This window comes from Oncorhynchus mykiss, chromosome 18 (genome assembly GCF_013265735.2).
Source record: "Oncorhynchus mykiss isolate Arlee chromosome 18, USDA_OmykA_1.1, whole genome shotgun sequence".
Lineage (NCBI taxonomy): Eukaryota > Metazoa > Chordata > Actinopteri > Salmoniformes > Salmonidae > Oncorhynchus > Oncorhynchus mykiss.
Genome location: NC_048582.1, coordinates 52,423,531 through 52,439,730, shown reverse-complemented (window position 1 = coordinate 52,439,730; position 16,200 = coordinate 52,423,531). Strand labels below are relative to the sequence as shown.

General features: G+C 47.5%; 2 protein-coding genes across 53 annotated transcripts in view; both read left to right on the top strand.

The window, feature by feature from the left end:
- Nucleotides 1-3,121: 3,121 nt before the first annotated feature.
- Nucleotides 3,122-11,506, top strand: sesn2 (sestrin 2). Of its 50 annotated transcripts, none has more exons than XR_005037499.1 (13): nucleotides 3,122-3,988; nucleotides 4,892-4,957; nucleotides 5,060-5,248; nucleotides 5,432-5,614; nucleotides 5,716-5,937; nucleotides 6,028-6,154; nucleotides 6,248-6,363; nucleotides 6,520-6,603; nucleotides 6,799-6,905; nucleotides 6,999-7,143; nucleotides 7,266-7,343; nucleotides 7,374-7,442; nucleotides 8,822-11,506. XR_005037499.1 is itself a non-coding variant. In XM_036953117.1 (12 exons), the coding sequence occupies exons 1-12, from the start codon at nucleotides 3,650-3,652 to the stop codon at nucleotides 8,813-8,815; spliced, it is 1,665 nt and encodes a 554-aa protein (XP_036809012.1). In that variant the 5' UTR covers nucleotides 3,122-3,649; the 3' UTR covers nucleotides 8,816-11,506. The 50 variants fall into 50 exon arrangements, 41 of the variants coding, with proteins under 41 accessions (XP_036809012.1, XP_036809013.1, XP_036809014.1 ...); XR_005037500.1 differs by lacking the exon at nucleotides 7,374-7,442 and having other exon boundaries at nucleotides 7,266-7,348; nucleotides 8,812-8,881; nucleotides 8,912-11,506; XR_005037502.1 differs by lacking the exon at nucleotides 7,374-7,442 and having other exon boundaries at nucleotides 7,266-7,348; nucleotides 8,812-8,911; nucleotides 9,176-11,506.
- A 94-nt stretch (nucleotides 11,507-11,600) lies between these two features.
- The window catches only part of LOC110496493 (Yes-related kinase), a 29,473-nt gene continuing 24,873 nt past the window's right edge, over nucleotides 11,601-16,200 (top strand). Inside the window, exon 1 of one of the 3 annotated variants that reach the window (XM_036953130.1) lies at nucleotides 11,601-12,364. The gene's annotated coding sequence lies outside the window, so the exon portion shown is untranslated. The remainder of the gene's footprint in view (nucleotides 12,365-16,200) is intronic. The other 2 variants (XM_021572428.2, XM_021572427.2) reach the window with 2 other exon arrangements.

The window sequence follows — 16,200 nt, the reverse complement described above, 5'->3', positions numbered from 1 at the left end:
ATTCCCAATGAAAAACCATTGAAAAGAGAGTGACCTCAACATTTTTTCCCCTGGATGGTTTGTCCTCGGGGTTTCGCCTGCCAAATAAGTTCTGTTATACTCAGACATCATTCAAACAGTTTTAGGAACTTCAGAGTGTTTTCTATCCAAATCTACTAATATTATGCATATCCTAGCTTCTGGGCCTGAGTAGCAGGCAGTTTACTTTGGGCACACTTTTCATCCGGACGTGAAAATAGTGCCCCTTAGCCTTAAGAAGTTGTGACTAGTGTTCCGTTATTAAAGTGGTCAGTGATTCCAAGTCTATGTATATAGGGCAGCAGCCTCTAATCTGCTAGTGATGGCTATTTCACTTTATTTAACAGTTTAACAGTTTATTTAACTCGGGTGGTTGTTGTCCTTGATTATCTTTTTGGCCTTCCTGTGACATCGGGTGTTGTAGGTGTCCTGGAGGGCAGATAGTTTGCCCCCGGTGATGCGTTGGGCAGACCGCACCACCCTTTGGAGAGCCCTGCGGTTGCGGGCGGTGCAGTTGCTGTACCAGGCGGTGATGCAGCCTGAAAGGATGCTCTTAATTGTGCATCTGTAAAAGTTTGTGAGGGTTTAAGGTGCTAAGCCAAATTGCTTCAGCCTCCTGAGGTTGAAGAGGCGCTGTTGCGCCTTCTTCACCACCCTCTGTGTGGGTTGGCCATTTCAGTTTGTATGTGATGTGTACACCGAGGAACTTTAAGCTTTCCACCTGCTCCACTACGGTCCTGTCTGTGGATAGGGGGGTGCTCCCTCTGCTGTTTCCTGAAGTCCACGATCAGCTCCTTTGTTTTGTGATGTTGGGCGAGAGGTTATTTTTCTGGCACCACACTCCCAGGGCCTTCACCTCCTCTCTGTAGGCTGTCTCGTCAGTGTTGGTAATCAGGCCTACTACTGATGTGTCTTCTGCAAACTTGATGATTGAGTTGGAGGTATGTGTGGCCACGCAGTCATGGGTGAACAGGGAGTACAGGAGGGGGCTGAGGACACATCCTTGTGGGGCCCCAGTGTTGAGTATCAGCAAAGTGGAGGTGTTTTTTCCTACCTTCACCACCTGGGGGCGGCCCGTCAGGATGTCCAGGACTCTGTTGCACAAGGTGGGGTTCTGACCCAGGGCCTTAAGCTGAATGATGAGCTTGGAGGTTACTATGGTGTTGAATGCTGTGCTAGAGTCAATGAACAGCATTCTTACATAGGCATTCCTCTTGTCCAGGTGGGATAGGGCAGTGTGCAATGCAATGCGATTGCATCGTCTGTGGATCTATTGAGCGATAAGAGCGATAAGCAAATTGAAGTGGTTTGAGTGACTAGTCAAGGATCATATCACCTCTACCTTACCTGCTCTACCGCACTGCTTCTTAACACAGCGCGCATCCAACCCGGAAGCCAGCCGCACCAATGTGTTGGAGGAAACACTGTGCACCTTGGTTAGCGCGCACTGCGCCCGGCCCGCCACAGGATTCACTGGTGCGCGATGAGACAAGGACATCTCTACCGACCAAGCCCTCCCTAACCCGGACGACGCTAGGCCAATTGTGCGTCGCCCCATGGACCTCCCGGTCGCGGCCGGTTACGACAGAGCCTGGGCGCGAACCCAGAGTCTCTGATGGCACAGCTGGTGCTGCAGTACAGCGCCCTTAACCACTGGGGAGGTGTTGGTTAGGGTAGTTTTTAATAGTCACAGTGGGTACAACATCTCCTATACACTTCCTGATAAACTCTGCCACCGTATCAGTGTATTCATCAATATTATTCTCGGAGGCTACAGGGAGCATATCCCAGTCCGCATGATCAAAACAATCTTGAAGCGTAGATTCCATTTGGTCAGAGCAGCGTTGAATAGTTGAGTGTTTTAGTGGTGCGAGTATTACAGTCAATGTGTTGATAGAATTTAGGCAGCCTTTTTCTCAAATTTGCTTTGTTAAAATCTCTAGCTACAATAAATGCGGCCTCAAGATATGTGGTTTCCAGTTTGCATATAGTACAGTAAAGTTCTTTGAGGGCTGTCGTGATATTGGCTAGAGGGGGGGATACACGGCTGTCACTATAACCAAAGATAATTATTTTGGGAGATAATACGGTCGGCATTTGATTGTGAGGTATTCTAGGTCGTGTGAACAAAAGGACTTGAGTTCCTGTATGTTATCACAATCACACCATGAGTCGTTTATCATGAAACCAACACCCCCGCCCTTCTTCTTCCCGGAGAGATATTTATTCCTATCTGAGCGATGAACTGAGAACCCAACTGGCTGGATGGATTCAGACAGTATATCATGAGAGAGCCATGTTTCCATGAAACATAGTATGTTACAATCCCTGATGTCTCTCTGGAAAGAAATTCTCTCTGAGCTCGTCAACTTTATTATCCAGAGACTGAACATTAGTGAGTAATATACTTGGAAAAGGTGGGTGGTGTGCGTACCTGCTAAGTCAGTTTAGACCACGCGGAGTACCTCTCCTCTGCCGGCGGTGTTTTGGATCGGCCTCTGGAAAACGAACAATGGATCCGATTCGGGAAAGTTGTATTCCTGGTCGTAATGCTGGTAGTGCTGATGAGTTACCGCCGCTCTGATATCAAATAGTTATTCCCGGCTGTATGTAATAACGCAAAAAAAGCTAATCATGTAAGAAATAACACATAATAAAACAAAATTCTGCAAAATTACCTAAGAGCTAGAAGCGTGGCAGCCCTCTATGTCGGTGCCATTTTCCAACTTTTTTCCCAAATGAACACACACCTGTAGTGTGAGAAACAGTGTTTACTGGGAGTACTGAATACACACGCACACACAGTGTGAGGAACAGTGTTAACTGGGAGTACTTAACACACACACACACAACCCCCTCTGGGGGAGGATATAAAGGTAGAGGTGCTAAGAATAAAGTGTGCTGTGTGTCCTCACTCTCACTACTTTCATGAACTCCAAACTCTACACCGAAAAGCAGTCTATCCCCATAATTTGAATTTCAACAGCAGCAAGAATCCAAGTACATGGAACAATGGGCAACAAATCAAGAATACAAATGTACATAGTTAACTATTTTGACAGTACCTAATGCATATTACAATATCATTATCATATGGTGAGGGAACACGCCTTCAGAATGAAGAATCCACCATTTAAAAAAAAATCTGTGACGTCAGTGGGCACGCAGAAGTAGAGGAGTTGATACCGGCGAATGGACAGATGATGAAAGTCAGCAAATTTCTCCACATCTGAAAGATCACCCGGACAAGTGACGAATATCTGTCACATATTCGATACCAGAACCTTATATAATGGACGTATATTGCTGCAGACGCTTTCGCTGTTTTGATCCGATTCAAATTGACAGGGATGAACAACTTGCTAGCCTTCGGTAATGATGTGCCCCGTGCTCGAGACGTTAGCAAGCTAGATTCAAATTAAATGTGTTGTCATTACTTGAGAAAAAAAATCTGTCGATTTGAGAACAAAATATGTGGGGATTACTGCCGACTACGGTCAATTGACGAAATCTGACTGAGTTGTGAAAGCCTAAATGCTAACTAGCTAGCACACCAGCATTCCGAAACCAGCGTTAGCCAGCCAGCTAGCCAGCTAGGGACAAGGCACGGGAGGGTTCTGTGCAGGTTGTTATGGAAGAGGTGGCGCTAGAACCACCGACGGACGCGCTCTGTGAATGTAATGGAGGTAGAACCACCAACTCCGAAGATCCCAGACCTAAAAGCCGACATCATCAACCCGAACTCGGGCCGAACCCGAGTAACTTTTCTCGGCTGTGCAGCAGGGACGAGGCGGAGAGGGCAGAGGCGCTGAAAGAACTGACCCAGAGCGTCATGTCCCGATTGGGTCTGGACCGAACCGGTTCTGCTCGTCTCGATAAACACACTCTCCTGCAGCTGCTGCGGGTCTCCCGGTCCTGCCCCTTACAGGAGGTCCGCGAGAGGGCAGCGGAACTACTGCGGACTGCACAGGTAGGGCCCGAGCAGCAGAGACAGCGAGACGGGTAACTAGCATGGTTTGCCAGTTGCCAGAAACGTTCATTTTTGCCTGAGAGGAGCAAATAATTTACACAATATGTCATTGATCCAGCTATGTGATGTTGCTCATCAAATGACAAGATTGAGGAGTCTCCATGAATTAAAGGTAAATGAAGTCATGATGAAAACCCCAGTCAATGGCAGTTAAATTCCCAGCTGTCTTCTGTCAGTTGCCAGTTTGTTTCATCAGACAGCCGAGCACGGGATGATGTAAGACTACGGCACGCCCCCGTTGAGCTCTTATCGAAACACCACGGCACGCTCACGATTCATTACATTATTGAAAGAAAACAGATTTAGCGGGTCCTGTAGTTTTTAGCTGTTAACATAGTATATATATATCGCAGAGTTAACCTGGCAACTCCAGATGATGGTGAGTGTTTGGCAATGTTGTATATTATGAATTTGGTTGCTTTTATAAAAGTTGTTGCTCAGGTATCATGTTACAGTGTTACTTCAATTTGGGCTAACAGGGAGGCAGTTGTAACTGGCAGCTGATATAGTAACTTCACTGTTCTAGATGGCTCTGACACAAGTGTTTGGGTCTACTTAAGCCTGCATCATGGCATTGGCATGGCTATAACATACTGTAGATAGAACAATGACAGTCTAAGAATAAGAGCTAGAAATAAGGTGTTGTGTATTTGGTGGATCACAAAGCAGGAAACCAGTATTTCTACTTCTCTGTCCTGTAGAGGGACAGAGACATCCCTGTAGAGGGATGTTTTTTATTGAAGAAAATGTGGATGTTTGAGTTGGTGACGGAATTGTGTGTCATTCGATATAGTTATTCATGGCCTCTCTCTTTCGCTCTCGCTCTCTCTCTCTCACACACAGGAGCAAGGTGTTGAGATTCCTCAGGCTTTGGCCTCCGGTCCTAGTGCCTTCATCCCTGCACAAGTGGTACGTGTGTGTGCACGGATAAGCATATGACTATTACAGTGAGTGTGAGACAGTATCAGTTTGTCCATGATCTTACTGTGTGTGTTTCTGACTCCCTCTCAGATTTTGGATGAGGGACCAGATCAGGAAGTTCTGATAGAAGCCTTCCTCTCTTTGGGCCGTTTTGACCACATCACCATGGTGATGGCCCTTCACCCCACCTACCTCAGCTGCTTCCTGCGTACCCAGCATGCTTTGCTGGAGCTGGATGGCCCGCTACCCCGCCCCTGGAGGCACTACATCGTTGTCATGGTGAGAGCCTGTACTGCCTAAACTGAACCATAACCTCACAGAATCACTGATCAACAAATCACCTTACATCTCAAATAATGACCTATGTAATTACCTTGCTCAAGCTGATCCCCTCAAACACACTGTCTCTCTCTACTTTCCCTCCCACTTTTTCTCTATTCTCTTTTCTCCCTCTCTCCCCAGGCTGCAGCTCGTCACCAGTGTTCCTACCTTGTCCAACAGCATAGTGCAGGGTTCCTGGAGGCGGGGGGGGAGGAGAGCTGGCTGGAGGGGCTACAACACACACACCCCAAAATACGCTGCCTACACACACTTAACAAGCTGCTGGCACACAGACCCTGGCTCATCACACAACAGCACATACAGGTGAAACACACACACACATACACACACACACACACACACAAACACACACACACACACACACAGAGGTATACAGTAATGGTCGTCCACCCCCTCTCCTGCAGGAGTTGGTGTGTCCCGGGGCGGATGATCGTTGGTCATTGGCTGAGCTGATCCACGCAGTTGTTCTGATGACTCACTCTCATTCGCTGTCCTCTTTCGTTTGGGGGTGTGGCCTACACCCTGAGCCCGACCACGTAGGAGGCCACGCCTTCTGCCCACCATCACCATCCAATAACATGCCACAAAGCCCTCACAGTCCCGCCCCCGAGGACGGCAAGCCAGAGGTGAGATTTGAGATGCAGTCTAGGTCGCTGGATAAGTGACAACATGTAAATCAGTCACTTATTTTCTCTCTCTCCTTCTCTCTCTGTCAGGATGGAGTGACGGAGGTGGAGGCATTGATGAAGAGGATGGTGGAGTTACAACAGCAGGTGGAGGAGTGTAGTCAGGAAGAGATGATCACTCGCTTTGAGAGGGAGAGGAGTGAGAGCATACCTACTGGTACACACACACCTCCACATTTACGCACACGCTGTCTCACTCTGTGGCTGTTTTCCATGGCATTCTTTCTGACTTGTGTGTGTGTGTGTGTAGCAGTGGTACGGGGAGCCCCCTCTGACTTGGTGTTGAGGTTAGTGGAGGATGCAGAGTTCATCTATGAAGACTTCTCCATCCGAGGAGAACAGTCACCTCCTACCATGAGAGCACAGGTGTGTGTGTGTGTGTGTGTGAGTGTGTGAGTGAGAGAGGTGTGTGTGTATAATGTTTGTATGTCTGATTATAGGACTTCTCATGGGAAAGCTATGGTTGTTGGTGTGCATATAATATGCATGTATAATTTATAGTGTGTGTGTGTGTATATATAGGACTACTCATGGGAAGACCATGGATTCTCCCTAGTGAACAGACTGTTACCAGACATGGGCCAATTACTGGAGGAGAAGTTCCAGGTACTACAACAAGTACCCTTTAATGTGTTGACCCTTCACCTCTACCATATTAACCAACACACACATCTGGTTTATACTGATGGAATGACGTCTTGTCTTCTGTCAGGTTGATACTGATGGAGTGTCTGTCAGGTTGATACTGATGGAGTGTCTGTCAGGTTGATACTGATGGAGTGACGTCTTGTATTCTGTCAGGTTGTGTGTGGTCTAACCTACAACAGGATGGCGATGCACAAGGATGTGGACACACACACACTCCGCAAGGCTCTCTGGAACTACATCCACTGCCTCTACGGAATACGGTCAGTCTCACACACACACACTTGTATGTTCATAACTGTGTGTGTTTGTGCACCTGGGTTTGTCTATTATACTGATGTTTGGTGTGTGTGTAGGTACGATGACTACGACTACGGAGAGGTGAATGTGTTGTTGGAGCGAGGCCTCAAGATGTTTGTGAAAACGGTAGCGTGTCATCCAGAACAGACTACAGATAGGATCTACTCTGCCTACTGGAGACTCTTCAGACACTCTGAGAAGGTACGCGCCACACACACTCGCTCAAAACCATCGCTAAAAACTCTGTCCATCTGTATCTACCTTTCTTCTGTGTCAGGTGTGTTACTGACTGACTCTGTGTCTTCCTGTTTCTCTTTCTCCAGGTCCATGTCAACCTGCTGCTGATGGAGGCTCGACTACAGGCTGCTCTACTATACACACTACGGGCTGTCACACGCTACATGACATGACTACGGGCTGTCACACACTACATGACATGACTACAGGCTGCTCTACTATACACACTACGGGCTGTCACACGCTACATGACATGACTACAGGCTGCTCTACTATACACACTACGGGCTGTCACACGCTACATGACATGACTACAGGCTGTGACACGCTACATGACATGACTACAGGCTGCTCTACTATACACACTACGTGACATGACTACAGGCTGCTCTACTTTACACACTACATGACATGACTACAGGCTGCTCTACTATACACACTACATGACATGACTACAGGCTGCTCTACTATACACACTACAGGCTGTCACACGCTACATGACATGACTACAGGCTGCTCTACTATACACACTACATGACATGACTACAGGCTGTCACACACTACATGACATGACTACAGGCTGCTCTACTATACACACTACAGGCTGTCACACACTACATGACATGACTACAGGCTGCTCTACTATACACACTACAGGCTGTCACACGCTACATGACATGACTACAGGCTGCTCTACTATACACACTACATGACATGACTACAGGCTGCTCTACTATACACACTACAGGCTGTCACACACTACATGACATGACTACAGGCTGCTCTACTATACACACTACAGGCTGTCACACACTACATGACATGACTACAGGCTGCTCTACTATACACACTACATGACATGACTACAGGCTGCTCTACTATACACACTACAGGCTGTCACACGCTACATGACATGACTACAGGCTGCTCTACTATACACACTACATGACATGACTACAGGCTGCTCTACTATACACACTACATGACATGACTACAGGCTGCTCTACTATACACACTACATGACATGACTTCAGGCTGCTCTACTATACACACTACATGACATGACTACAGGCTGCTCTACTATACACACTACATGACATGACTACAGGCTGCTCTACTATACACACTACAGGCTGTCACACACTACATGACATGACTACAGGCTGCTCTACTATACACACTACATGACATGACTACAGGCTGCTCTACTATACACACTACAGGCTGTCACACACTACATGACATGACTACAGGCTGCTCTACTATACACACTACATGACATGACTACAGGCTGTCACACACTACATGACATGACTACAGGCTGCTCTACTATACACACTACAGGCTGTCACACACTACATGACATGGCTACAGGCTGCTCTACTATACACACTACGGGCTGTCACACGCTACATGACATGACTACAGGCTGCTCTACTATACACACTACGGGCTGTCACACGCTACATGACATGACTACAGGCTGCTCTACTATACACGCTACATGACATGACTACAGGCTGCTCTACTATACACACTACATGACATGACTACAGGCTGCTCTACTATACACACTACGGGCTGTCACACGCTACATGACATGACTACAGGCTGCTCTACTATACACACTACATGACTACAGGCTGTCACACACTACATGACATGACTACAGGCTGTCACACGCTACATGACATGACTACAGGCTGTCACACGCTACATGACATGACTACAGGCTGCTCTACTATACACACTACGGGCTGTCACACGCTACGCTACATGACTAAGGGCTGTCACGCGCTACATGACATGACTACAGGCTGTCACACGCTACGCTACCTGACTACGGGCTGTCACACACTACATGACATGACTACGGGCTGTCACACGCTACATGACATGACTACAGGCTGTCACACGCTATATGACATGACTACAGGCTGTCACACACTACATGACATGACTACGGGCTGTCACACGCTACGCTACATGACTACAGGCTGTCACACGCTACATGACATGACTACAGGCTGCTCTACTATACACACTACGGGCTGTCACACACTACATGACATGACTACAGGCTGTCACACACTACATGACATGACTACGGGCTGTCACACGCTACGCTACATGACTACGGGCTGTCACACGCTACATGACTACAGGCTGTCACACGCTACATGACATGACTACAGGCTGCTCTACTATACACACTACGGGCTGTCACACGCTACATGACATGACTACAGGCTGTCACACGCTACATGACATGAGTACAGGCTGTCACACACTACATGCCATGACTACAGGCTGTCACACACTACATGACATGACTACAGGCTGTCACACACTACATGACATGACTACAGGCTGCTCTACTATACACACTACGGGCTGTCACACGCTACATGACATGACTACAGGCTGTCACACGCTACATGACATGACTACAGGCTGTCACACACTACATGCCATGACTACAGGCTGTCACACACTACATGACATGACTACAGGCTGTCACACACTACATGACATGACTACAGGCTGCTCTACTATACACACTACAGGCTGTCACACGCTACATGACATGACTACAGGCTGCTCTACTATACACACTACGGGCTGTCACACGCTACATGACATGACTACAGGCTGTCACACACTACATGACATGACTACAGGCTGCTCTACTATACACACTACGGGCTGTCACACGCTACATGACATGACTACAGGCTGTCACACACTACATGACATGACTACGGGCTGTCACACGCTACGCTACATGACTACGGGCTGTCACACGCTACATGACTACAGGCTGTCACACGCTACATGACATGACTACGGGCTGTCACACGCTACGCTACATGACTACGGGCTGTCACACGCTACATGACTACAGGCTGTCACACACTACATGACATGACTACGGGCTGTCACACGCTACGCTACATGACTACGGGCTGTCACACGCTACATGACTACAGGCTGTCACACGCTACATGACATGACTACAGGCTGCTCTACTATACACACTACGGGCTGTCACACGCTACATGACATGACTACAGGCTGTCACACGCTACATGACATGACTAAAGGCTGTCACACACTACATGCCATGACTACAGGCTGTCACACACTACATGACATGACTACAGGCTGTCACACACTACATGACATGACTACAGGCTGCTCTACTATACACACTACAGGCTGTCACACGCTACATGACATGACTACAGGCTGCTCTACTATACACACTACGGGCTGTCACACGCTACATGACATGACTACAGGCTGCTCTACTATACACACTACGGGCTGTCACACGCTACATGACATGACTACAGGCTGTCACACACTACATGACATGACTACAGGCTGTCACACGCTACATGACATGACTACGGGCTGTCACACGCTACGCTACATGACTACGGGCTGTCACACGCTACATGACTACGGGCTGTCACACGCTACATGACATGACAACTGGCTGTCACGCGCTACATGACATGACTACTGGCTGTCACACACTACATGACATGACTACAGGCTGTCACACGCCACATGACATGACTACAGGCTGCTCTACTATACACACTACGGGCTGTCACACACTACATGACATGACTACGGGCTGTCACACGCTACATGACATGACTACGGGCTGTCACACGCTACATGACTACGGGCTGTCACACGCTACATGACTACGGGCTGTCACACGCTACATGACTACGGGCTGTCACACGCTACATGACTACGGGCTGTCACACGCTACATGACTACGGGCTGTCACACGCTACATGACTACGGGCCTGTCACACGCTACATGACTACGGGCCTGTCACACGCTACATGACTACGGGCCTGTCACACGCTACATGACTACGGGCTGTCACACGCTACATGACTACGGGCCTGTCACACGCTACATGACTACGGGCTGTCACACGCTACATGACTACGGGCCTGTCACACGCTACATGACTATGGGCTGTCACACGCTACATGACTACACACAGTTAATGTCTGAATCCGACAGTTCAGATTGATCATAAGTCAATGTTGTGTTTATTCTGCTCTGTGTAATAAGCTGCCTATTTTGTGTTTGTGGTTATAATGCTACACATTATAGAGTTAGGTTGATCCAGTCAATCAATCAATCATCTCACTGTGTTAAACGATTATTGTACTAGCTACTGTGTTCACAGTGGCTGTTACCATTTAATGCTTCAGATCATACATAAGACAATTGAATGAATGGTTCATGTATTTTTTTTAATGTACAATAAAATGTATTTTGTTATCAAAATCACACATGGTGTGAAGTTCCAGATCTTTATGCAGGCATAACTGAAGACCTCTGCAGTTCCAAGACTGGCCACGAGGTGGAGATAAAGGGTATACTCTTCTGTTACTGGAACGTCGGAGTTTCATGGAACTTAGTTCCCAACAGAGAATTGTGGATCTAGCCTTAAAAAACAGACGGATACTATGTTGACAGATGCAGAGAGCGAGTGTGTGTTTGTCTCTTTGGGTAGGAAGGGTTCAGCTGACTGGGACATGTCGATTCCTGGGCTCAGTGGTGTTCGAAGACTACAGCACCGAAGTTATGTCAAATCACCGGATGTTGCGTTTGGACAATTCCATTTCTACACGAATTATGTTATTCAAAGTCAAAATCAGGGCTGAATTCATTACGCCCATTCTGTTGCAAAACGTCTCGTCTGTTGCAACGTTTTGTAACAAACCGTTCACTCCAAACGGAAAACGTTTTGCAACGAAAAGGATCGTTTCTATTGGACAAATTCATGTAGGTCCCTTCCCATTTCGTTCTATTTGCTTTCGTTTGGTTCTTAAATGGTAAACGATTTCCGTTGCAAAACGTAATTAAGAAGCCCCGGATTATTTGTTTTTTTTGTTTAAATTCCGTGAGAGTGACACAAGCATCCAGGGAGCGCGCTTTGGAGTGGACGTCAGTCACTGCGCGTGCCAGTCAATCCAACCCTTCCGGACACAGAGAGCGCGCCGCGCATCCACATTCCCTCCCGCGAGGAGCGCTCAGCTGTCTTCTCCCGTTCTGTCTCAGCGCCTGGAATTTTACCTCCCCGGTGCTGTTCACACCTTTCTTCGCCAGCCCCCGGGAATAACGGGCGACCCGTAGTGCTCTCCGGTAAGTCAGTCGATGTGTGTTTAGCAGTGGGAGAGTGTAAGTGAGTCTCAACCTCTGTAGCCTAAACTAAGTGTCAGTGTTTTGTATGGCTAAGTAAATAAATCTGTGTGTAGTAGTGTATATTGTAACATTGTTTTGCCTTCCCCTCAATATCTGTGCTGAAGCAGACACCAGTACGTTCCCCCTTCAGAACATGTCTCTCTCTCCCCCTTCAGAACCTGTCTTTCTCACTCCCCCCTTCAGAACCTGTCTCTCCCACTCCCCCCTTCAGAACCTGTCTCTCTCTCCCCCCTTTAGAACCTGTCTCTCACTCCCCCCTTCAGAACCTGTCTCTCTCACCCCCCCCCCCCTTCAGAACCTGTCTCTCTCTCTCTCTCCCCCTTAAGAACGTGTCTCTAACTCCCCCTTCAGAACCTGTCTTTCTCACTCCCCCCTTCAGAACCTGTCTCTCTCACTCCCCCCTTCAGATCCTGTCTCTCTCACTCCCCCCTTCAGAACCTCTCTCTCTCTCTCTCTCTCTCTCTCTCTCTCCCCCTTCAGAACGTGTCTCTAACTCCCCCTTCAGAGCCTCTGTCTCTCTCTCTCTCTGTCCCCCCTTCAGAACCTCTGTCTCTCTCCCCCTTCAGAATCTGTCTCTCTCACTCCCCCCTTCACAACCTGTCTCTCTCTCTCCCCCTTCAGAACCTCTGTCTCTCTCTCCCCCCCCCTTCAGAACCTCTGTCTCTCTCTCCCCCCCTTCAGAACCTGTCTCCCTCTCTCCCCCCTTCAGAACCTGTCTCCCTCTCTCCCCCCTTCAGAACCTGTCTCCCTCTCTCCCCCCTTCAGAACCTCTCTCTCTCCCCACTTCAGAACCTCTGTCTCTCTCTCTCCCCTTCAGAACCTGTCTCTCTCTCTCCCCCTTTAGAACCCCCCCCCTCTCTCTCTCTCTCTCTCTCCCTCCCTCTCTCTCTCCCCACTTCAGAACCTCTGTCTCTCTCTCTCCCCTTCAGAACCTGTCTCTCTCTCTCCCTCTCTCTCTCCCCCTTTAGAACCCCTCTCTCTCTCCCCCTTTAGAACCCCTCTCTCTCTCTCTCTCTCTCTCTCTCTCTCTCCCTCTCTCTCTCCCCCTTTAGAACCTCTCTCTCTCTCCCCCTTTATAACCTCTCTCTCTCCTTCATAACCTCTGTGTGTCTCTCCCCCCTTCATAACCTCTGTGTGTTTCATTGTGTTAGTCATATTCTGGAGTAAATACCTGGTTTCGGTGCCCAGGTGAGTTTCCCAGAACTTGGCCACAGACACACAGCTTCTATCACACACTTTAAAAATCACTCTGTTATTTAATCAAACCAAAATGTTTGCGAAACCGTGTCCTTTTTGTTATTGCTGAATGAGTTTGTTGAGAAACTTTGGGCATTTAAAAAAAATAAAAGGAAGTTTGGCCAGTGAAGAGTGAAGTACTGCGCAAAATGCGGTGGTGCTTATGCCAGCAACACTTCCCTTTTGTACTGTAGCCTGCAGTTCACACTGAGCCTGTCAAGTCAGTTATTTTGAAATCAAATTACAGAGCAATAACAGAATTGACTTATAGGAGAGAAAAGGGAGCAGGGGCTTGAACCTGTGGATTACAGGGTGCGCAGCGCACTCTGTGTGACATAAAGATCCAGACCTGTTGGTAGTAGGCCGGAGGCAGGCTACAGCTACTGCCCTGTAGGCCGGAGGCAGGCTACAGCTACTGTAGAGCTACTGTGGAGCACTGTTTCACTGTCCCTTCAGGTTTGGTACTGGAGAGAGGAGAAACGGTGAGAGAACAAGAGAAGATTTAGGGAGGGAGAGAGGCTGATTAGGCTATCTGAAGCCTGGCTTCATCACATCTTGTTTCTCTACGAATTCACTTCCTGCCTTTAGCCCCTGGGCTGTGCGGAAGGAAGTGAGCGTAGCCTAGCTGTGGGGCTGTAAACTCTGCTTTCCCACCAAGACACAGTTGCGCTACTACAGAGAATACTACAACAACCTTAACCCAACCTTAACCCAACCTAGAGGTTAGAGAGGAGAGGTTAGAGAGAATGTGTCTGTGACATGAAGCCGCAGCCAAAAGGTTAGCGCTATCAGAATCTGCCATTGTGCACTTCGCTTCAGCTTTCAAACACGTTTTCTCTGTCAGTCTTTCTTTGAGGCACACTGAAACATTCTTTCACTCTATCGCTCCACTTCTCTCTGGAGGAGGATGTAATGACATCACGTGGAAACAGGAAGTCCCTGAGACACCTGACTTCCCAGAACTAATCCATCCCCTCCCTCCCCCTACATTACTCTCTCTCTGTCCCCCACTTCCCATTGTTTCTCTCACTATCCCCAGTCTCTGCCTCTCTCTCTCTTTCTGTCCCCCACCTCCCACTGTTCCTCTCACTTACCCCCCCCCCTCTCCCTGCCTCGGCCTCTTTCTCCCCCCTTCTCTCTATTTCCCCACTATCCTCTCTTACACTACATTGAAGTTTATGCTTTGAGAAAAAAAAAATGTTGGGCTCAGTGACAGCTCACTTCGCAGTGTCCGATCACTCCTGCTTCACTCACTCTGCATCCTGTGGTGTTTCCTGTTAGCCAGGAGAGAGAGTGAGAAATGGAAGAATGAGTATGGATTTTAATTCTGTATACCAACTGAAATTTACTCCACATACAGTTGAAGTCGGAAGTTTACATACACCTTAGCCAAATACATTTAAACTCAGTTTTTCACAATTCCTGACATTTAATCCTAGCAAAAAAAATCCCTGTTTTAGGTCAGTTAGGATCACCACTTTATTTTAACAATGTGAAATGTCAAAATAATAGTAGAGAGAATGATTTATTTCAGCTTTTATTTCTTTCATCACATTCCCAGTGGGTCAGAAGTTTACATACACTCAATTAGTATTTGGTAGCATTGCCTTTAAATTGTTTAACTTGGGTCAAACATTTCGGGTAGCCTTACACAAGCCTCCCACAATAAGTTGGGTGAATTTTGGCCCGTTCCTCCTGACAGAGCTGGTGTAACTGAGTCAGGTTTGTAGGCCTCCTTGCTCACACACGCTTTTTCAGTTCTGCCCACAAATTTTCTATAGCATTGAGGTCAGTGCTCTGTGATGGCCACTCCAATACCTTGACTTTGTTGTTCTTAAGCCATTTTGCCACAACTTTGGAAGTATGCTTGGGGTCATTGTCCATTTGGAAGACCCATTTGCGACCAAGCTTTAACATCCTGACTGATGTCTTGAGATGTTGCTTCAATATATCCACATCATTTTCCTCCCTCGTGATGCCTTCTATTTTGTGAAGTGCACCAGTCCCTCCTGCAGCAAAGCACAACATGATGCTGCCACCCCCGTGCTTCAAGGTTGGGATGGTGTTCTTCGGCTTGCAAGCCTCCCCCTTTTTCCTCCAAACATAACGATGGTCATTATGGCCAAACAGTTCTATTTTTGTTTCATCAGACCAGAGGACATTTCTCAAAAAAGTACGATATTTGTCCCCATGTGCAGATGCAAACCGTAGTCTGGCTTTTTTATGGCGGTTTTGGAGCAGTGACTTCTTTCTTGCTGAGCAGCCTTTCAGAATATGTCGATATAGGACTCGTTTTACTGTGGATATACAGTGGTGCAAAAAAGTATTTAGTCAGCCACCAATTGTGCAAGTTCTCCCACTTAAAAAGATGAAAGACCTGTGATTTTCATCATAGGTACACTTAAACTATGACAGACAAAATGAGAAAAGAAAATCACATTGTAGGATTTTTTATGAATTTATTTGCAAATTATGGTGGAAAATAAGTATTTGGTCACCTACAAACAAGCAAGACTTCTGGCTCTCACAGACCTGTAACT